Below are 21720 nucleotides of genomic sequence, written 5' to 3' on the forward strand. Positions count from 1 at the left end.
CCACAGATTTACATTAAACTTACACAGTTTGAAGATTATGATAGTAGAAAGCTTCCCTTGAAATTTTACTTCTGAGGTGCTGTAGTTTTTGAGAAATGAGTTAAAAGTAATAATTTTCGTCTCAGTTTTAGCATGTAAAAACGTATTAACCAGTTATGCTATGGTTTTGGTATAATATCATAACTGGTTAAGGGGATTTTAGAGACCAAAATTATTTTGTGACTTGTTTTACTCGTTTCTCAAAAACTACACAACCTTAATGTATATTTGGTTTGCGGTAACACCATGTGTGTATCTACTTGCCAGGTAGAGTTGTTCTTAGGGAACTGTCTTGCTTTATTCTACTGCCGTGGAGTAGATAATCGGAGGTTCGGGAGACTTCTCAGTTCTGAAAACAACTTTAGTTAGTAATATTTGAAGGGAAGCTTTCCACTATCATTATCTTCAAACCATGTAAGTTTAATGTAAATCTGTGGACATTTTGAAAAAGTACCCGAATTCTTTAAATTGGTCTCCACGTTTTGACTAGCTTGCTCTAGTCATCGTCATGAGACATGTTATAATACCATTGACTGTTCATTCAGCAGAACAGTGAGAGTTAACAAGTTTTGGCTTCAGTTTTATATGAAAAAATAACAACCCTGCGTATCGTAGATCATTGCAGATTATGAAAATAAATTGCCCTTCCAAACAAGGGAGATTTCTGGCACACTTTGAACCTCCATGTATTTTTTTAACACGAGATTTTGGAGCATCGTGGTTCAGTGGGATAAAGTTACCATGGCTGACATTTGGCTATCTTTTTTTGTCCTTGCAAAAACACCAATCCAAGCCTTACGAACTTCCTTCTCCCTCAAGCAAAAAATCAGAAAGATTGCAAAGCCCTCAAGAGAATTAAAGACTTCGAAAAGGACTTGGAAGGGTAAATACAGCGGCGCAATAAAAGATAAGAGTCCGAAGACCCATGTCAGACCGATCAAGATTGAGATATAAAAGGCCCTCTTGAGTCGAGTAGCCACCTCCCTGTCATGGGTTGTAGATGAAATCAAGCTGGGGCGGGTCAGCCTGTACATAACCAGGGTGAAGATGACGAAGTTGTAGAGTAGAACGAGTCCAATGATGAGTATGTGGCCATAGTATAACGAGTTGCCAACTTTCAGGAAACAACTGAAAGTATAAATAACAATTAGAGGTGCGGTGTTCTTTTATGAAACCTCGGTTATAGCAAAATGTATGCTGGTACACAGATCACAGTCAAGAAAAATGTCTAACAAATTACCCTATAAAAAAATACCATTTTAGGGACACGTTGCCTTTCGGATTGGTTGCTTTGGGCTACAAATGGCGTTTATGTGTACGAAGGAGATGTTTGAGTACAGTACACAAATATCCCTTACGTGTGTTTTCATGGACTAAAACGTTCCGCCATTTTGTTTGGAGTAAAAAAAACCTGGTTCTACAAAATGGCGGACCGTGTCACCAAGTGAAAGGAGAACTGGATATTAATTTTGTATGAATAATCACTTTTTCTACTAATTTTTCCCCCAGCCTTTTCAATCCGAAGGCAATGACGGTCCCTTTAGGTATCAGCTTGTATCATGGATCTGTAGCCTGGGCCCATGACTTATCCACAAGGATAAAGACAGGTACCTGCTATCAAAGATCCAGTGGATCCATTAGATACAATGACATCATTGGATAAACGTGCGGTGACAAACATAGATGCCCAAACAGGACGTCATCGGATGTCCAGGCTATCATGTGACCCACAGTCGTATCTGCTTGTTTCCCGTTGAAATGTTATAATTAGTTCATCTACAGTATTGGTGTATCTGTTACTTACATACCACCTTTCGAGTGGAAGGACACGAATGGCATTTTTCTACATTAGGACTAAACTTTGAGCATAAAAATGTCTGGATATCGCATGAAAATAAAAAGGTTCAGTTTTATACTTACTAATTATCATTTATATATTGTGTGTGGTCAACTGCAAATACGATGATAACCACTAACAACGGAAGTCCTGTAAATTGGAAACATATCCATTTCACATTATTTATAATATTTGTGGTCGATATGATCTCATTGTTTTTTATAAGTACAAGGAAATGAAATTAACTCACTCACGATTTTAAAGTTGAAAAAAAATCAAAAATGAGAGAAAAATAAGTAAAACAATCTCTTTGATACTTGATCCAAAGACCCCTGACAGATGCTCTACCAACTGAGCTAAGAGGCTCAGAGGTACACCCCTCAGGTATATACGTTAAGACACTGGACACTATTGGTAATTGTCAAAGACCAGTCTTCTCACTTGGTGTATCTCAACATATGCATAAAATAACAAACCTGTGAAAATTTTAGCTCAATTGGTCGTCGAAGTTGCGAGATAATAACGAAAGAAAAAACACCATTGTCACACGAAGTTGTGTGCTTTCTGATGCTTGACTTCGAGACCTCAAATTCTAAATCTGAGGTCTCGAAATCAAATTCGTGGAAAATTACTTCTTTCTCGACAACTATGTCACTTCAGAGGGAGCCTTTTATCACAATGTTTTATACGGTCAACCTCTCCCCATTATTCGTCACCAAGTAAGGTTTTATGCTAATAAATATTTTGAGTAATTACCAATAGTGTCCACTGCCTTTAAATATAAGATACGTAAATGAGCAAGAAAACAAAAGTCTTCTGAATACTTACCCCACGCAGTGGCTGACGCTATCATCATGAAGTGAGACACCATAGCGTTGGTAACTTTCACAAACAGAAGATACATATTGGTGGCTGCTACGGCCATCCAGGCAACTGAAGCTAGAGTAAAGAAATGAATCAACACCGCCACGATCGTACAGCCGACGGCAGGCCCTGTAGCTTCGATACCGGTCAGAAAGACGAGGTTAAGCCCCAAGAGGGAGAAGGATAGGCAAATTATGATCTGCTTAGGACGACTTTTGCGACATTTCCTGCAGGAGATAATGGAGACAAGAGTGAAAGATTAACATTGACATATTAGATGTTGTGATTTAGGAAAAAAACAATCAATCAGTCTGTTATTTTGTTTAAAAAAATTCTTTTTTTAAATCAATTTTGATAAATATCTGCGTTTTAAACACAATTCAGCTTTTGGCTGCGAAGTTTTAATGGTTTTTTGAATAAACAAATAAATAATAATAACAACTTTGTATAAACAAAGTTTCACAGAGCAGAACAGTCTACTTCACACACTTCTGCTGAATAGAAATGAGTAGGAAACCAGTTACAAACCGTCATTACAAACTGTCATAAGGAGTCATGAAACCATAAAGGTAAAGGCACTGGACACTGTTGGTAATTACTCAAAATAATTGTTAGCATAAAACATTACTTGATAACGAGCAACTGAGAGCTGTTGAAAGTATAAAACATTGTGAGAAACGGCTCACTCTGAAGTCACGTAGGTTTTGAGAAAGAAGCAAATTCTCACTAAATTGAATTCGAGACCTCAGCTGAGGTCTCGAGTTCAAGGCATCTGAAAGCACACAACTTGTACGACAAGAATGTTTTTTTCTTCCATTTTTTCTCACAACTTTGACCAATTGAGTTCAAATTTTCTTTGTTATTTTATGCATATACACCAAGTGAGAAAACTGGTCTTTGACATTTGCCAAAGGTAAGAAAATAATCAACGTAATAGTTTTTACTCCCGCGTAAAACAAATGCAAAAGAAATAAACAATTTACGAACTGTCATTTGTTGTTGTCGTACACTTTACGGTCTTCATATGTGTATTTTATTACTTTTATGTGTCAAGATTTATAAACCTTGTATTCAGCGCTATATTATTGTTTTACATTAATTTTTTAAATGATTTTTATATTTTTTATTTTACCCGATTGCAAGAAAAGAGACAATGGTAACAATGAGAGCAACGATGGATATCGCAAGTAGTATCCTGCTGATGATGCCGCGTTCTATGCTGACATCTTTGTTACCATGAATATCCTAAAGGAGAAACAACCAACAGTCAAGAGTAAATAACTACATTTCCTGGTGGGGTTGGGGAGTCATGAAACCATTATCCTGAAACGTGCCTCACCCCCCCCCCCCCCCCCCCCCCGCGAAGAAAACAATTACCGTGATATAATAGTTTTTACTCCCGGGTAAAATAAACGCACACGATGACAAAGATTTACCACCTAAACTAATACAACAACCCGTAATTTGGACAACATACTAGAAACATAATTATATCATCCAAAACAATTGTTACTAAAAAGTACCCCTTCCAGCCTCATCAGAGTATAATAAAAGCAAAATAAATTTATCACAAATACTGGGCGAGTCAAAATGAAGTCGACAGAGAGGGATTCATGATTTAAAAACAAAACAACAACTGACACTCAACGCCCCCAGTGAAGTACATAATAAACGAGCATAATTTCGTGCTTATCTGGAGGAAAAAATGAAACAAATAATTGATCATTTCAAAGATAAGTTATGCCTGTTTTACTTAAAGCACTCATGTTTGTAGCTGTCCATGGAATGTTAATGCTTGACTGAATCTAAATATCTGAGTCATTCATTTGTATTTGTTTTGTCAAGTATTCCGTGAACAGCTTGCAAAATGAGTACCTTTATTAAATTAGAAATAACTCCTCTTAAGAACGATCAATATTTCTTTCATTCTTTTTTTTTTTAATAAGCAGGAGAGAGTGCTTGTTACATATACGTTTGAGTGTCATTTTGTTTGTTTTGAAAAAATATCACCAATCCCGGTTAACTTCTTATTGGCTCATCCTGTATCGTTGTATTTCATACAAAGATAACTCCAAAGGTGTGGTAGCTTGTCAAATGATCACAGTGGCACACTGTCTGGCCATCGGCGTTACTGTTGTCGGAGGCCAGTCTACATCCTTGACTTGACCAACTACCAAGGCCGTTAGATAAGTAATCCCAGAACACACACATGAATCTATCCACCGTCTCGTTTGCTCTGTTGACCTGTCAGAAAAGGCATGTGAAGTTTTAAAATCACAATTTGGAGTATGACCAACACTCTATACAAAATAATGTGATTTTGCTTTAGATTTAGATCTCATTGATGTGAAAAGGTGCAAGTTTTCTGAAAAAGTCCTGATGCATTTTGTTTACTATTTTTCTTCTTTTGGGGGCTATTGTGATGTTTTGCTCCGCGCGAAAGTAACCACAGATTAAAGAGGGGATTCAAGGTAAATTCTCAGTTTAGTGATGCGCTCATTTTTCAATGAGTTGAGTGCTTGGAAAGTAGGGCAGAAGCGTTCGTCATCGGACAACACAAAATAATTAGTAATAAAATAAAAACATGGGTCCGTGCACAACAAAAAATAATGTATGCGTCAGTGTTAAGCTCAATTTTCAATGCCATTTTGATCGATTGGTTACCTCGTTTATAGAGACCATGTTTTTAACGGTGTAATATACAACATAAATACCCTTTAAGTGTATTTAAGTTGTCAAAATCCAAAATTATCTATTCGAAAATGAGCAGATCAAAGTGTCTCTCTAAATGTAAAAGAGTGAAAACAACACACTTTACATTTCTAGTGGTCCCTCAAATGGCTCTTTAAAAAGAGTGGCGGTTATTCACTCTTTTACAGGGGCTTTTACCCCATGACAGAGTGAAAAATCACTCAAAAAGATGCAAACTTCAATCTAAAAGAGTGGAAGACCACTCAAAAAAGAGTTGTCCCAATATGGTTCTTCAAAGAGTACTTTTTCACTCTTTTGCATTTAGAGAGATTTATAAGTGTAACTAGCAGAATTCATTCACATTCTTACTTTGGGAGTGGGAAATGTAGTGATGACTGGAGAATCTAGTTTATCTATCATTACGCCCTCAACGGTAGCAGCAATAACACGACGTGAAGACACGTTCTTACTCTGGTTCCGCATTTGGGGAGGCCGGAACAACTTGCTGTTCTGGTAGATGAAGAAACTGATTGGAACTGGATCTTCTGAGACAATTTTGATTAGATAAGATAATAAAAGTAATTAAAAAAAAACAATTATCGTGAAACTTTTTAATGCGCACAAATCAATTAAAGTACTCATGGCGCTATTAATACAAACAATAATATACACATGTATTATTATAATAACCAAAATTGAAATCCAGCACATGTGGTAGAGAAATACAATTAATGCAATACCTAAAAAAATTCGAAGGGTCAAAAATCAACCTTTTACTCAAATATTTGATTTAAAAGATGTGTCTTAAGTTTTTTTAAAGGTTTTTACACTGCACTGCTGGGGTGTTAAATTAACACCATGGGTAAGATACCAACAAAAGAATCAACAATGTACAACAGGGTTTTAAAATAACACCCATTTCATAAAAACAATTACATTGGCATTATTTTTTTACACTAACACCCTTAATGTGACAACAGCACCCATGGTGTCAATATTTTAATACCCAGGTTTTTACAGTGTAGGTCTTTAGATTAGATTAGAACAGATTAGATAAGATTAGATTAAATTAGTTTATTGCTATTTATAACAAGAGTATACAATAGAAATTGCCTTGATCTCGTGCTTCAAAAATACCTAAATATGTGATAGTAAAATTAAGACAAACAACTTATATCCAGGCAAAAAGCGAAAAATAAAGGCAGAGTACACCTTTGGTGTTTGGAACTGCTGATTGTTTGAACCCTATAAATGTATGTAGTGACGATTTACGAGTCTTCAAAGACACTGGACACTATTGGTAATTGTCCTAGACCATGCTTCTCAATTGGTGTATCTCAACATTATGCATTACATAGTAAACCTGTCAAAATTAGAGCTCAATTGGTCGTCGAAGTTGCGAATGAATAATGGAAGAAAAAACGCCCTTGTTGCACAAGTTGTATGCTTTCAGATGCCTGATTTCGAGACCTCCAAATATAATTCTGAGGTCTCGAAATCAAATTCAAACATTTTAGTGAGAAATTACTTCTTTCCCGAAAACTACCTTACTTCAGAAGGAGCCGTTTCTCAAAATGTTTTATACTATCAACAGCTCTCCGTTGCTCGTTACAAAGTAAGTTTCTATGCTAACAATTATTTTGAGTAATTACCAATAGTGTCCAGTGGCCTTTAAGGAGGGGTTTGGATGTTTTGAGAACTTTGGTGTAACACAACCTTTATCGTGGAAGAAGTGTTTATGGATCATACAGCAAGCACTCATGTTTCCTTATATGCTTGCGAGCTATCATCGGTGATTAAGTTAATTTATAAGGCATCTTTGGTTTCATTACCAGAAACACATAACACATTATCATACTTTCTTTACCTGTTGAATTGACTTGTTTAAGGATTGCATTTGGTAGTTGGATGGATATACCAGCATCATCAATTACTGGATTCTGGCCCCTTCCTCCATCAGTAAGAAGGAAAATATCCTCCGGTTTCAAAGTATCATGGTCGCCGCCAGAGTCAGTGGAATTACTGCCGAACACCAAACCGTATCCGAGGCCTTCCCGTGGTACGGTGACCGCCACCACGGCAAGGCTGTTCTCCACTAAGGTTAAGTTACCCATGTCGGCTTTCTGGAGAGCACTGATGTAGCTTTCCATTGCCAAGATGATTTGAGATGTAATGTTACTCTCCCCTAGGTCGTCAAATACCGTATGGTTAAACTGAAGCAAGTCGTTTAAAATGCTAACCACTTCACCAGCAATCTGTCACAGATATTTGGAAATAACTTTCATGCTTTATAAGGTATACTGTACCCATTTGACAAATTATCAAAGACCAGTATTCTCATTTGGTGTATCTCATTATGCATAAAATAACAAACATGTGAAAATTTGGACTCATTAGTTATCGAAGAGAATAGTGAAAGAAAAAACACCCTTTGTGCGGCTTTCAGATGCCTAATAAAAGGTTTCAGCTGAAGTCTTTCATTTGAGTGAGAAACTTACCTCTATCTCAAAAACTATTACTTCAGACGGAGCCGTTTAAGTAAGTTTTTATGCTAAAAATGATTTTGAGTAACTGCCAATAGTGTCCAGTGCCTTTCATATAATGCTTTTTTGTTGTTTACCTCTCTATTACCGCTCCGCTGCACCCACAGCCATAATAGCAATAGTGTATTCTTCTTTTAAAGGATTTGGGTACTTTTTCAAAATGTCCATAGATTTACATTAAACTTACAGTGTTGAAGATAATGATAGTGGAAAGCTTCCCTTCAAATATTACTTACTGAGGTGCTGTAGTTTTTGAGAAATGAGTAACAAAATGTAATGAAAATACGTTTGTAAATGATTAAAATAATTTTCGTCTCATGAGACGAAAATTATGTTTACGACATTGTTTTACTCATTTCCCAAAAACTACAGCACCTCAGCACGTAATATTTTCAGGGAAGCTTTCTACTATGATTGTCTTCAAACTGTGTAAGTTTAGCGTAAATCTGTAGACATTGTGTTTTTTGTCCTACAAAAGTTACATACACCCTTTAAGTGCCCATATCCGTCACTCAGTGACGCTAAAGGCGCTTCAACATTAAGAATTGTTCAGTAACATAAAAAAACAAATTGTGGAGCTGAAAGTATGAGACCAACTCCTTTGCAACCAATGGTTTACAAGGTGCTGTGGCGCAATATGCGGCTGATCCAGCCAGGAACATCTGGGAGAACCCCGTCTCTTTTTAAAGATGCTATGTCAGATTTTTGGCCGATTTGACCCCAAAATTTTGATTCAAAATTCAATAGGTATTTTGATGGGGGTCGAGAAATTTATACTTGAAATTTCACTGTTTTCCTCTTAATATAGACCTAATGACTACGGAATCACTTTGAGCAAAGATTATTAAAAATAGAGCGCCGATCATATTGACCTTTGACTCGATCTAGTTTGAATAGTCATCTTCAATTCGTCACGTGATATGAATATTGGATACATTAAAAGTCATTTACATAGTCTGGCCACGCCTTCAATTTGCAAATGTCCAAGACCTTGGTGAGCACAGACTCTAGAAATGGTGAGATCTAAATCAGAGAAACAGAGCGCCCGCTAGCGTTCGTTCATTACAAGCGTGTACAGTTTTTGCACTGCATAATCGGAACGTTGGTTGTGTGTGACCGCGCAACACCAATGGTCTTGGAACCAAGACTAGCGTTACACAACACATGGGACCAACGGCTTTTACGTCCCATCCGAGGACGCAGCAATAATGGTTAAGTGTCTTGCTTGTGTCACGACCGGGACTCGAACCCACACTCCGCTGAACAGAAACATCAGAGCTTGAGTCCGGTGGCCTTATCTGTCTTACACCACGATCTTGTACTGTAAAGGCTTTTTTTGTGATATGAAACGAAATTCGCTCGGTGCCGCCGGTCTCATCAAAGACCGCTGGGATGAGCTGCGTGATGATGAGCTTGTTCAAATTATTTTTTCAGAATGCATGGCTGGGGGACATTTTGCTAACCATTGGCGCAATGCACACCCAAAACACCACAACACAATGTGTATTATAGAAAATGTTTTACCGTACGTGTTAATAGGTTGCATTAGCTGTTTCGCAAAATACTCTGTAGTTGCGCCTTTCTGCTAAAGTAAACGCCGATTTCGTAAAGTTAAAAAGACACATGCCTCTTAATGACACTAAATGAAAGTGAAATAGGTTGCTCAGGAAAACCCAATAATATATTCAAAATGATGTCAACATATGGCCTACCTGAATGTCAGGCGGCGCAGTAGAAAACTGCAAGATACCGATTAGAGCGACTCCAATGGAAACAATGCCGTCAGCATTGTGGTTTTCCTCAAGTGACGACTGGCTCTTGAGTGCCGTAGCCACTGCAGCAACATTCTCTGTTTTGATTTCCACCTGATGATTCGAAATCACGTACGCACACATTCAGAAATGTTGGAAAAGCACTAAATGGGTGGGGGGGGGCTGTCTTGAGTTCTTACCGTTCGAGCCCTTCTCTCCCCACAAACCCCCCTTCCCCAAACCCAGACATGCCGTTAAAACAACTATATTTAGAATACTTCAACCAGGGACAACGACTAACTTGTTCGTCATAAAGAAGTTATCACTTAATATTGGAATTGGAGACAGTTGTTATGTGACATGATTTGGGGCAAACTGTTGCGTAGCTATACACAACGACACAATGACACAATCTGGAGGTTGCTATTTTAGTGAAAAGGACTATTCAAAAAAGCTTTTCCTGGACCATTTGGCGTTAGTGAAACTGTCTCTTTTTGATGAAGACACTGGGCCTCACCTTTAGTAATTGTCAAAGACCAGTCTTCTCACTTGGTTATCTCAAAATATGCACAAAATAACAAACTATGAAAATTGGAACTCAATTGCCGTCGAAATTGCGAGATAATAATGGAAGAAAAAACACTATTGTCACACGAAGTTGGGTGCTTTCAAATGCTCGAAATCAAATTCAAATATTTTGTGGAAAATTACTTCTTTCTCGAAAACTATGTTACTTCAGAGGGAGCCGTTTCTCACAATGTTTTATACTATCAACAGCTCTCCATTGCTTAATACAAAGTAAAATTGTTTTGAGTAATATACCAACAGTGTCCATGTGCCGTTAAGGTAATAATATGTATCTCTGAAGACTTTATTCAAATCTAACTATGGAAAATGGATTAATCTGCCGTTATACAATGTAAAGACCTTTTCACACGAGAAAAATAAGCAGGGTGTCCGTGTAAGTTGTTCTTACCGTTTCCAATTCATCCAAGCTGCACGGCGTTGTGATTGGATTCTTCCAATAGGCACGTAGCAGTTCGTCCACGGCACACTCCCTCGTTGCTGAACAATGATCGGAACAACTTTGATTTTAATTATTTAAATATATTGATACTTATCAAGTATTAAGCCACTGGGAACATTTGGGTTTGAACAAAGAAAACTTGACTGGAGCTTGAACCAACGACCTACCGCCTGAACTCGGTGAAAACACGATGTAAAAAAGCTGCTCACCAAACTCTTCCTAATACCCCTTCACACCGAACTCGTCCTCAATACGTTCTGAAAAATGTAGTCTTGGTACAAGACGTTGTAATTCAAACTATCACTCTCTACAATAGGGTACTTTTGGGACGCGCTAGCTAGGTGGCAGCAGACTTACCAGGTAAAATCCATTGTTCTCAGTAATGTTCGCATGCTCAGTAATACCTGATAAGTCTGCTGCCACCTAGCGTCCCAATAAAAGCAAGCGGGGATCGCGATAGTTGAGTGGTGCATAACAACGTCTTGCACCTAGACTACATTTTTGTTTTAGAACGTAGTAAGAACGTGCTTGGTGTGATGGGAGTATTCCTGAGTATTAATCTTAGGACATATGACGAGTTAAAGGCAGTGGACACTATTGGTAATTACTCAAAATAATTATTAGCATAAAACCTTTCTTGGTGACGAATAATGGGGAGAGGTTGATGGTATAAAACATTGTGCGAAACGGCTCCCTCTGAAGTGCCATATTTTTCGAGAAAGAAGTAATTATCCACGAATTTGATTTCGAGACCTCAGATTTAGAACTTGAGGTCTCGAAATCAACCATCTAAACGCACACAACTTCGTGCGACAATGGGTTTTTTTCCCTTCATTATTATCTCGCATTTTCACAGGTTTGTTAATTTATGCATATGTTGAGATACACTAACTGTGAAGGCGTGTCTTTGACAATTACCAATAGCGTCCACTGCCTTTAATACTCGTTCTAACTCGAGATAGGATTAGTCAATAGCGTTTCGTGAAATAGGCTGCAGGTGAAAGCGATACCAAGCATATAATAATCAATTGCAAATTGTAATTTCTCCAGTAGTTTGTTCGTCTCTGTCTGTCTGTCTGTTTGTTTCGTCTTTGTTTTGTCCTAAGCATGTACCTTTGCTCATGTATTTTGTTATGTAAAGGCAAGCCGCTATACAAGCTACCTGGCTTATTTTGGGCCTTGCCTCTACGGGCTTTCCCGCTATTTTATTCTTTTTCTGTCTAAGTTATATATATGCATTACAATGTAGTTCTGTCATTTGTAGAAATAAATTTGAATTGGGTTGAATTTAATTGAATGAATCACTACAAATACCCTACCCATGAAAGGATCCGATGAGCAGTTCTGAGAAGAAATAGCCACGTTGCCCACTCTGGTGGAAGGGAAGACCAACGGGCCTTGTGTTCCATTGTACATGTATACATCAGCTGGGCATTCTTAAGATTGAAGACAAAATACAAATTTGAAAGGAAGGATATTGGCTTAGGTCTCGAATCCAATTCAAATATTTAAATAAGAATTGTTTTTCTCAAAAAATTTACGTTACTTCAGAGAGAGCCGTTTCTCAGAATGGTTGATACTATAAATAGCAGAGCCGAATCTACGGCGAGTGATTTTGTTCGTCCTGTTGGATTTCATCTAATTTAATTTATCGTGTGTTGCTTGCTCTCATCCAACACGGTCCGCCATTTTGTGGGGTCAACAATGGGTTCTACAAAATGGCGAACTGTGTATGTTCATGAAGTAATTAGGCCGTGTCCGAAACGACGACTTCGGCTACAGCTACGTCTAGATCAGCGCGTCTACCAGTGTTGAAGTATAGCAGACGCGCGCGATCTAGCCGTAGCTGTAGCCGAAGTCGCCGTTTCGGACACGGCATCAATGCCCATTCAATTTTGAGGGGTATATGTGTGGATCATTGGGTGCGTTCGTTTAGCTTCCCTGGGTCGACCCCGGTGTGTGGCGGTTTTTTCTCCCAGGACGAACCTGGGTAATTGTCTGCACACGTTCGTCCTGGAAAAAGAAAACGCAACACACCGGGGTCGACCCGGGCGAGCTAATCGAACGCACCCATATCCTACTTACAATGGGTGCGTTCGTTTAGCTTCCCGGTCTGCCCCGGTGCGTTCGAAAAGCTTTGGACGTCATTTCAGGGGCTCACCCAGGTCAGCCCCCAGTGGCCTGCTTGTGAGTGGGTCACTTTGGGGCTGGCCCCAGGTGAACGACGTCATTACGAGAGCGGTGAGTGGTCGTTCGTTTAGCTCTTGTCAGGACTCACCCGATTGAGCACCGCGGGGTAGACCCAGGGAAGGCACCCATATATTCTATAACCATTATGCATTCCAATACAATTTTTTTGTACCCAAAGCGCCCAATCTGAGGGCAATTTGTTCCTTAATCTGTCACCTTCGCGTTTTAATTTGATGCTTATTTAGTTAAATTCTGATTATTTACCACTGCAACCAATGAGTTCCACACGCATCGACGGCCAATAGCTGAACGTTATGGGAATAATGCGGATGAAACGAGCTCGAATTGAACTGTCAAACTTTCTCGTAACGGTGTCTGTCAAGCCTTGGTTGCCCTCAAAAATCTGAGCGTGATAAAAAAAACATTATTAGAGGCACTAAGTCAGGTGGCTTAGTGTAGAATGTCAATGTAATTGTATTTTACACCAAATCCCCTTTACAAGGAACACGTTGCCTTGGATCGGACGAGTTGGTCTGTGACTGTTTATTTGGTGTTATATTTTTATTAAATAAACCAGAGTTGAGTTGAATTGAATATTAAGGTTACCGTTACAAGGGGTGTGTGTGATTATAACTACGATATTTATGATATTTTACAAATGTTCCGGTACTTTTATAGTTGTTATCCATCTACCTAAAAGTCACACAACAATTTATTTCTACCCTTTTACGAAGTATAATAATTTAAAGAAAAATTCATATGTTCTTGTTTGAGAAAACATTTGGGGCAATAGAAATAATCAAGGGTGAGCCTGGTGGTGTATAACTTTGACGATGTTTCAGACGGACTTGTTTCCAGCCTCGGCACTTGAAGGCAGTGGACACTATTGGTAATTACTCAAAATAATTATTAGCATAAAGCCTTACTTGGTATAACGAGTAATAGGGAGAGGTTGGTAGTATAAAACATTGGGAGGAACGGTTCCCTCTGAAGAAATGTAGTTTTCGAGAAAGTTAGTAATTTTCCACGAATTTGATTTCGAGACCTCAGATTTAGAACTCAAAGTCTCGAAATCAAGCATCTGAAAGCACACCACTTTGTGTGACAAGGGCTGTTTTGTTTAGTTTTCTATCTCGCAACTTCGACGACCGATTGAGCTCAAATTGTGCACAGATTTGTTATTTTATGCGTATGTTAATAATACACCAACTGCGAAGAGTATTCTTTGACAATTACAAATAGTGTCCAGTGTCTTTAACCATCGTTCGTAAGGACAAGTTTCTATAAAATAAACATCCACAGACTGAAAAGGCTTATGGGCCTACCTCGGTTTTACTATCAGCAGAAGTAACACTTTTCCATTCACTTTCGTCCATGCTGTACTGAACCTTGTATGTGCTTACGTATGAACGATAGTCACCGATTGGTGGGATCATTGACACCTTGTGTAATAACGCCTTCAACCAGTGTTTGCTCAACCAGGTCGACTTGGAACCATAGGTCATCCACGTTCGTATCATCACTGTAAGCGCACCAGCCCCCAGCAACGGGCGGGTTTATGGTTCCATTCTGGTTCAGTCGGCCGTTCTTCGGCTGACAGTCACCCTCATATCTCGGTGTTTGATAAGACCGCGCGGCTGATATCCTACTGTCGGGAATCCCACCACTTTCCATTCCCAGTGGATCCCCGCAAATAACTTTAAATATTCAAACACATTAATTATAAAGAATTAGAACATTCGAATGGTTCCAAAATCCAAAGGAATACTTTTTTTTCTGAAGTACACCACCCCTTAAAGTCCTGTAAAGATTTCCTGAGATAACCATCAGAACACAACGGAGACATAGGTCTTGTTCATCGTTCTTATTTTATATAACTCTATGGTTATAAAAGAGATCATTGATGTAAACCAAATGAAACGTGGTTCCAAAGTCCAAAGGAGTTTTTTGCCTTAAGCAAACGTTTTTCCTATGAAGTACCCCCTAAACAAACAAACAAACCCTCAAACAAACAAACAAACCCTCAAACCCTCAAACAAACAAACAAACAAACAAATAAACAAACAAACAAACAAACAAACAAACAAACAAACAAACAAACAAACAAACAAACAAACAAACAAACAAACAAACAAACAAACAAACAAACAAACAAACAAACAAACCAAACAAACAAACAAACAAACAAACAAACAAACAAACACACAAACAAACAAACAAACAAACAAACAAACAAACAAACAAACAAACAAACGAGCAAAAGTTCTCAATACTTACAATCCTGTGAACATGAACTTCTTGATAACATTGCGACAAGAATCACACTCAAGAATCTATGCAACTGCATGATGCCGTGCAGTAAAATGACGAGTTGACCACTGAGATTCTAACGTTGGCCGAAACCAACTTTCCCCCAACCAATTCCAAGTTTACCAAAAACGTGCGTAATTATCAAGTTCGGGGTTGTGAATTTGACAGAAATGGTTCGGATAAGAAGTTTCAAAATTGTTTTTAATGCAATGAGTAGAGTGAACCGATGAACCGATAGAGCAAGGACGAGACTACACTGTTTTACAGTTTTCGCTGTTCGCGGTTAAAGTCTCTCAAACACTGAGGGATGTCAAACGACGTTTCCAATTTTAAGCAATCTATGAACACCAACACTGTACACGCTCAATCTATTATGATAATGACGTTCGCGGTAGCTTGGTTCTGATAATCCACTGTGTTCTCGAAATCGTAACATTGTCATGTCAAATTACAGTCGATGTGTTTTCCGGGTAAACAATGCATCAGCAAGAATCACGGTGACGCGCCGTTTTGGGTCCAACAAATAAAATGTTCATTGTGTTTGTGTTACTAACAACTGTGTAAAACTGATACCGTGTCTTCTTCATCCATATGCCCCTAAATATGCCTGATTATTTGTAGTCTTGTTTAACTGTGTACTGTGTAAGTTGCACTGTGTACAAACATTTGTAACATTCATATTATAATTTGACTATACAAAACAATGTTTCACTCAGAAGTCATAGATGCGCGTATGGTAGAGAGAAAACCACGTAGTCGAAAAGGTTTTTTTACTATAAAATATTCAATTGGTTTAAAGGATCATTATACATTAAGTGGTTTTTGCTACCAAAACAGTTTGCTGGCGGTGTAAGCACTTTATGTAATCCACCATTATACACAAACTGACAAAGGCCAGCCCGTAACAGTATGAGATCGATTGGCCGTCTTGGTCACGACGAAATAGTTCAAACCCAATAGCACATTTTGCATGACATCGATTTGAAGGGAAAAAAAGAATAAAAAGCTCACTGAGCGATAAACAACAAACGGGAAAGTAAATTTTTCTCATCAAATATGAAATTTCAGACAGAAATATGTCAAAAGATGTTTTCAACTACCATTGATCATCATTAGACCGTGTGTAAGTTTTATGAAAATCTGTGATCCGTAGTAAGTTTTTTTTCACCAATTCTAACGTTCCTTTAATCATTTTATCGGGAGTTCAATCGTCTGGGCGCCAATGTGTGGCACCGGTTATACATGAATCTGCTACAATGGCAGGAAATAATGCCCTTTCTCCTAATGAGTCAACTTTATGCAATTCTTTGTAAACACTGAAACCATGAACTAAGCAAAAGTACGAACTTAGTGCAGCGCGTGTATACCTGGAACTTGAAACCACTTCCTTTCGCTATTATGACGGAAATGAGTTTGTTATTGTTCCCGTTTAACAATGACATCGTCGCATCATGTTAAATAATGGTTCAATGCTGAGCTCTATACTCATACCTGGAAGGCTCTCTTTAAAATAATAAGTGGATACATTGGCTGGGGTTCTGTGGGAACAGCGGGGTGTTGATTCAAATCAACCCTGAAGACCCATCTTTTTTCAAAAACATTTCAGTAACATTCACTAGATAGTGGAATTTTTAATTTGTCTTGATCTTTGCACTGCTAACTACCAAGGAGACACGTTTTTATTGGAGTAAGCGCCATGAGCACCTTTTTGTGGATACCGGCGCTATAGAATAATAATAATAATAATAATAAACCATTCTTATATAGCGCATATCACCGTGAGGTCCCTAAGCGCTGTAAAAGGAAATCAACAATTATTGTACAAAGTAAACAGATATGTTTTCAACCGGGTTTTGAATTGTTCTGATGTCTCAGCCTGTTTAACAACCTCTGGAAGACTGTTCCATAACTGAACTGCTGCATATTGGAAAGAGCGGGAACCGTACGACTTGGTTTTGATAACTGGGGGGGTCAGAAGGGATTTATTTGAAGATCGCAGATTCCTGGTTGTTTTGTACTCCTGAACCAAGCTTTGAAGATAAACAGGGGCAATACCATGGATACATTGATAAGTCAGAACCAAAACTTTAAAATCAATTCTAGCCCGTATTGGTAGCCAATGTAGATCCTTGAGAATGGGTGTGATGGATTCCCGAGTGCGAGTTCTGGTGACAAGTCTGGCCGCTGAATTTTGTATGCGTTGTAATCTGGCAATCTGAGTGTCCGGTAGTCCGTAAAGAAGGCTATTGCAGGTATCTATGCGGCACATTACAAAGGAATGAACCAAATTTTCAGTAGATTTCACATCCAGATATTGTCTGATGGAGCCAATTCTATGAAGAGCAAACGAAGCAGCACGACAAACATTGCTGACATGATTGTTAAGTGAAAGATGGGTATCAAACAGAACTCCGAGGTTGCGAGCACTTGACACTGGGCATATGGAGGTATTGTTTAATGTGCACACAGAGAAAAGATTACACAACTTGTGTAAAATATTACCTGTTTTAGATGTAGTGGGCGAACACCATAACTATTAGGTAAAACTTTACCCAACAGGCGTTGGGTAATATCTTGCTTAATAGCTGTGTAAAAGTTTACATAAATATTGGGTAGTTTTCTTTACTGAATTGTGGGTAAACCCACTCATGTAAAATATTACTTAATTGTGACGTAAGACTTTACCGCTTTACAATGTAAATAGTTGTGTAAAACTTTACATCAATATTGGGTATTGTTTTTACTGAATTGCTGGGTATAAATCCACTCATGTAAAATAATTACCTTATTTTGAAGTATAGATTTTACCGATTTTTAATGTAAACTGTGTGCCTTTAAAACTGGTAATAATATACACAATGCTTGTGTTGAATACTAGCAAAGTGTTATTTCATGGAGTTTAGGGCTGTAATAAATGGACACATCATAAATACTGAGACTTGGCGACTACAACATGAATTTCAATCTGAATTTCAATTTTTTAATACAAATTTATTGGTAATAACATTAACAATCCAAAACATCACATGTGTAAAATGGGGTGTTCTGTATGTTTCATAATCAGTCAACAATTTCAGTGAATTTAAAAAATTACAAAAAATCTACCTAATTGGCAAGGTCAGAATAAATACTTCCAGGCTAACACAGCTTAAAATGTAAGGTTGTTCCATAAATCAAAACTATCACAACTATCACATCTCTGATGATTTTGATACTTTATTGCAAACAATTTGTGCAAGAACTTCTTTAACTACAATGCTTCTGGAATGGTCAAATTACATTAATTGGCAATGTCAGAATAAATACTTCCAGGCTAACACAGCTTAAAGAAGAACTCCAAGGTCAAATTCAATTTTGGGTTTGAACAATTTGTATGGGGAATTATTGGTTTATCCTAATTGTCGCTAAGCAATCAAAACGGCGTTGAATTTGACATTTTGACAAATTTGACAAAACTAGAAGGGTATTGAATAAAAATTTGAATTTGACCTTTGAGTTCCTATTTAAACTGTAAAATTGTTCCATTAATCCAAACTATCACAACTATCACATCTCTTATGATTTTGATACGTATTTGCAAACATTTTGTGCAAGAACTTTCACTGCACCGCCCGAGTTTCTGAAAACCAATTTTTCAAGATTCTTGCAGTAAACAACTGGAATCGTAGTTCAATTTTTAACAGATAGCTTAATATTTATGCACAATTGTTTACCCTTTTGGTAATGTTTGTATAAAAGTACAAGCTCCCATTGGGAACAATAATCGGCTCTCGAATATTTTTGTGTAAGGATAAAATGGACACAATAGCTTTTCAAGGCTTTTATTTGGCTCAATGCTCATACTAATTAAATGCGAAGGCGTTAGTTTTCGACAAAATCATCATTAGTGATGAATAAATACAGTTTCCGTTGTGCTTACTAATTGGTATGAGCTAAATTATTTCATTGAAGCTAATGACGATGAAATAATTTAGCTCATACCAATTAGTAAACACAAAGGAAACTGTATTTATTTATCATTAATATAGTACTTACCGTCAAACGTCTCAACTAAATGAGGGAAGTTTCACTCAAGAAGTTTTTCCTTCATGAGATCCATTTCGTTACGTTGTGTGTGGTTACACTGTAGAACACAGAGCGCGACCCCAGCAGACAAGTCACACGCTGCGTATTTTGCACAATACTTGAGTAAAATATCGTGGTTTACTAAACACCATGTAAACTTTTACAACCAGTTCAGTAAGATTTGCATAATATGTGTTTAAAGTTGCTAAGTTATGTAAACTATTAGTTTTACTAACTATTTGAGTAGTTTTTTATTTACACAAACGTCTTGCTTAAATTTTTCATTAATTTTTACTTATGTTACGTATTTTTTTACTTAACACATTTAACATAACTTTTTTTACCATTCTTTTTCTGAGTGTGATACTTGAGAGAGGACTAACAGGTCTGTGACGACTGGAAAAATGGATGACCTCTGTTTTGTTGTCGTTTAACTTAAGAGAGTTCTTAGTAGACCATGACTTGATGTCTTTCAGGCATTCTTGAAGCTGGACTATGCCTGATGCTCTTTCATCATTTTTGAGAATAATATAAAGCTGGGTGTCGTCGGCGTAAATCATATTGGAGATACCATGGTGATTAATGACGTCTTCAAGTGGTGAAGAATAAAGAGTAAAGGCTAAAGGGCCAATAACCGAGCCCTGTGGTAGAAGACGTCATTACTATTATTATGCCCTTCACTTACTAATTTTAAAGTGTGCAATAACAAAAGGAGGTCCATGACTGTTAGACGGTAAGACTCGCCCAAGGCATTGCACGCTTATCAGAGAAAACGGTGATGTCAAAGACTATAGTCTTCACGGTTGGTGTATCTCAACATGCATAAAATAACAAACCTGTGAAATGTTGAGCTCAATGGGAGACTTTCTGGGACGATAGAGGGCAGCAGACTTACCGGGTAAATCCATTGTTCTCAGAATTATGCGCATGTTCAGAACTACGTAAACAATGGAAATTTACCCGGTATGTCTGCTGCCACCTAGCGTTGGAAAGTCTCCTATTGGTCGTCACTATTGGTAATTGTCAAACCCAGTCTTCTCAGTTGGTGTCCCAACATATGTTGAAAATTTGAACTCAATTTGTCGTCGAAGTTGCGAGAGAATAATGAAAGAAAAACCACTCTTGTCGCACAAGTGTTGTACTTTCAGATGCCTTGAATTCGAGACCTCCGATCAGCTGAAGTCTCGAATTCAATTAAAATACTTAAGTGAGAAATAACATCTTTCTTAAAAACTACGTTACTTCAGAGGCAGTCGTTTCTCACAGTTTTGTGTTATCAATAGCTCTCCTTTGCTCGTTACCAAGTAAGTTTTTAATGTAACAATTTTGAGTAATTACCAAAGTGTCCAGTGCCTTGAAACAACACGTGTCATGACTTACGTGTAATACCGGTGCCCACTTAAATACACTGTATTCTCACATGATGTATCATTGCATAAAATAACAAGTCTGTGAACATTTTGACTCAATTGGTCAACGAAGTTGCAAGAGAATAATGAACGAAAAAAACTCTTATTGCACAAGGTGTGTGATTTCAGATGCGTAATAAAAGGCTTCAGCTGAAGTATATTTTATTATATGAGTGAGAAATTACCTCAAAAACTACAATACTTCAGAGTCAACCGTTTCTCACAGTGTTTAATACAATCAACAGCTCTCCTTTGCTCGCTCGATGTGTCGTGACTTTTAGTGTTTAAAACGGTGTAAACGCAATAGTATTTTTATACCATTCCTGTGGAACTTTTGGCCAATCCACAAACCGTCACATTAAAAAAGAAAGTGGATCAGTACATTTTTAAACACGGAATTTTAAGTTCATCCCTAATGTTGTTAGTATAGGTTTTCTCGGTCAAATTCGGCAAATGAGCAGTCAATTTCATTTTCATGCGTTCGAATTAAAGCTATTTTGCCTCTTCGGTTGTTACTGCGTTTCAAATTCAGAATTCGGCCTTTCAATTTCGTTTTGAGTGGAGTCGAATTCCTTTAGCACTATGATCAATTTAGCCTATCGTCATTCTTTTTCGTGACACACACGCCTCAAGAAGCGTCTGCGAATTTGAATTCTGCTTTGATGAATTGTTAAATTGTATGATTATTTTGTTAAATCGAATGACGCAACATTACATTTGACTAATCATAAAATGAAATCGAATGACCCTTTTCAGAAGCATTCGATTTCGCGCGAAATAGAATAGCTTGGTGGTTAAATTGGCTGCTCTTTTGCCGAAATTGACCGAGAAAACTTATAATACTATTGTCATCAGAAAGGCATTGCATTTGACATTGGTTTTTTGGACTGACGAATACATTCCTGTGTGGAATGCACGGACCCATTTGTTGTTAATATCTAATGATTCAAATTTCACTCTGAAAGAGTATGAAATAAAAATGCATTTCACACAA

The 21720-nt window shown here is 37.7% G+C and overlaps 1 protein-coding gene across 2 annotated transcripts; it reads right to left on the reverse strand.

The window, feature by feature from the left end:
• Positions 1–483: 483 nt before the first annotated feature.
• LOC117307204 (adhesion G-protein coupled receptor G4-like) lies at positions 484–15764 on the reverse strand. Of its 2 annotated transcripts, none has more exons than XM_033791884.1 (13): positions 15220–15764; positions 14268–14639; positions 13207–13345; positions 12072–12188; positions 10702–10790; positions 9687–9839; positions 7299–7686; positions 5801–5973; positions 4802–4984; positions 3873–3985; positions 2705–2967; positions 1960–2026; positions 484–1167 (listed from the first exon to the last, which is right to left on the reverse strand). In XM_033791884.1, the coding sequence occupies exons 2-13, from the start codon at positions 14460–14462 to the stop codon at positions 762–764; spliced, it is 2286 nt and encodes a 761-aa protein (XP_033647775.1). In that variant the 5' UTR covers positions 14463–14639; positions 15220–15764; the 3' UTR covers positions 484–761. The 2 variants fall into 2 exon arrangements, with proteins under 2 accessions (XP_033647775.1, XP_033647774.1); XM_033791883.1 differs by having other exon boundaries at positions 5801–5976.
• Between the last annotated feature and the right edge of the window lie 5956 nt (positions 15765–21720).

Source organism: Asterias rubens, chromosome 2, assembly GCF_902459465.1.
Source record: "Asterias rubens chromosome 2, eAstRub1.3, whole genome shotgun sequence".
NCBI classification, from domain to species: domain Eukaryota; kingdom Metazoa; phylum Echinodermata; class Asteroidea; order Forcipulatida; family Asteriidae; genus Asterias; species Asterias rubens.

Bases quoted from the DNA above. Each gene is read 5' to 3' on its own strand.
- LOC117307204 (XM_033791883.1), bottom strand. From the start codon at position 14,462: ATGATACGAACGTGGATGACCTATGGTTCCAAGTCGACCTGGTTGAGC. The intron at 10,791-12,071 runs GTAGGGTATTTG...ATCATTGTTCAG, and splicing joins CTCATCGGATCCTTTCATGG to CAACGAGGGAGTGTGCCGTG. The intron at 4,985-5,800 runs GTAAGAATGTGA...CTTTTCTGACAG, and splicing joins CTACATTTCCCACTCCCAAA to GTCAACAGAGCAAACGAGAC.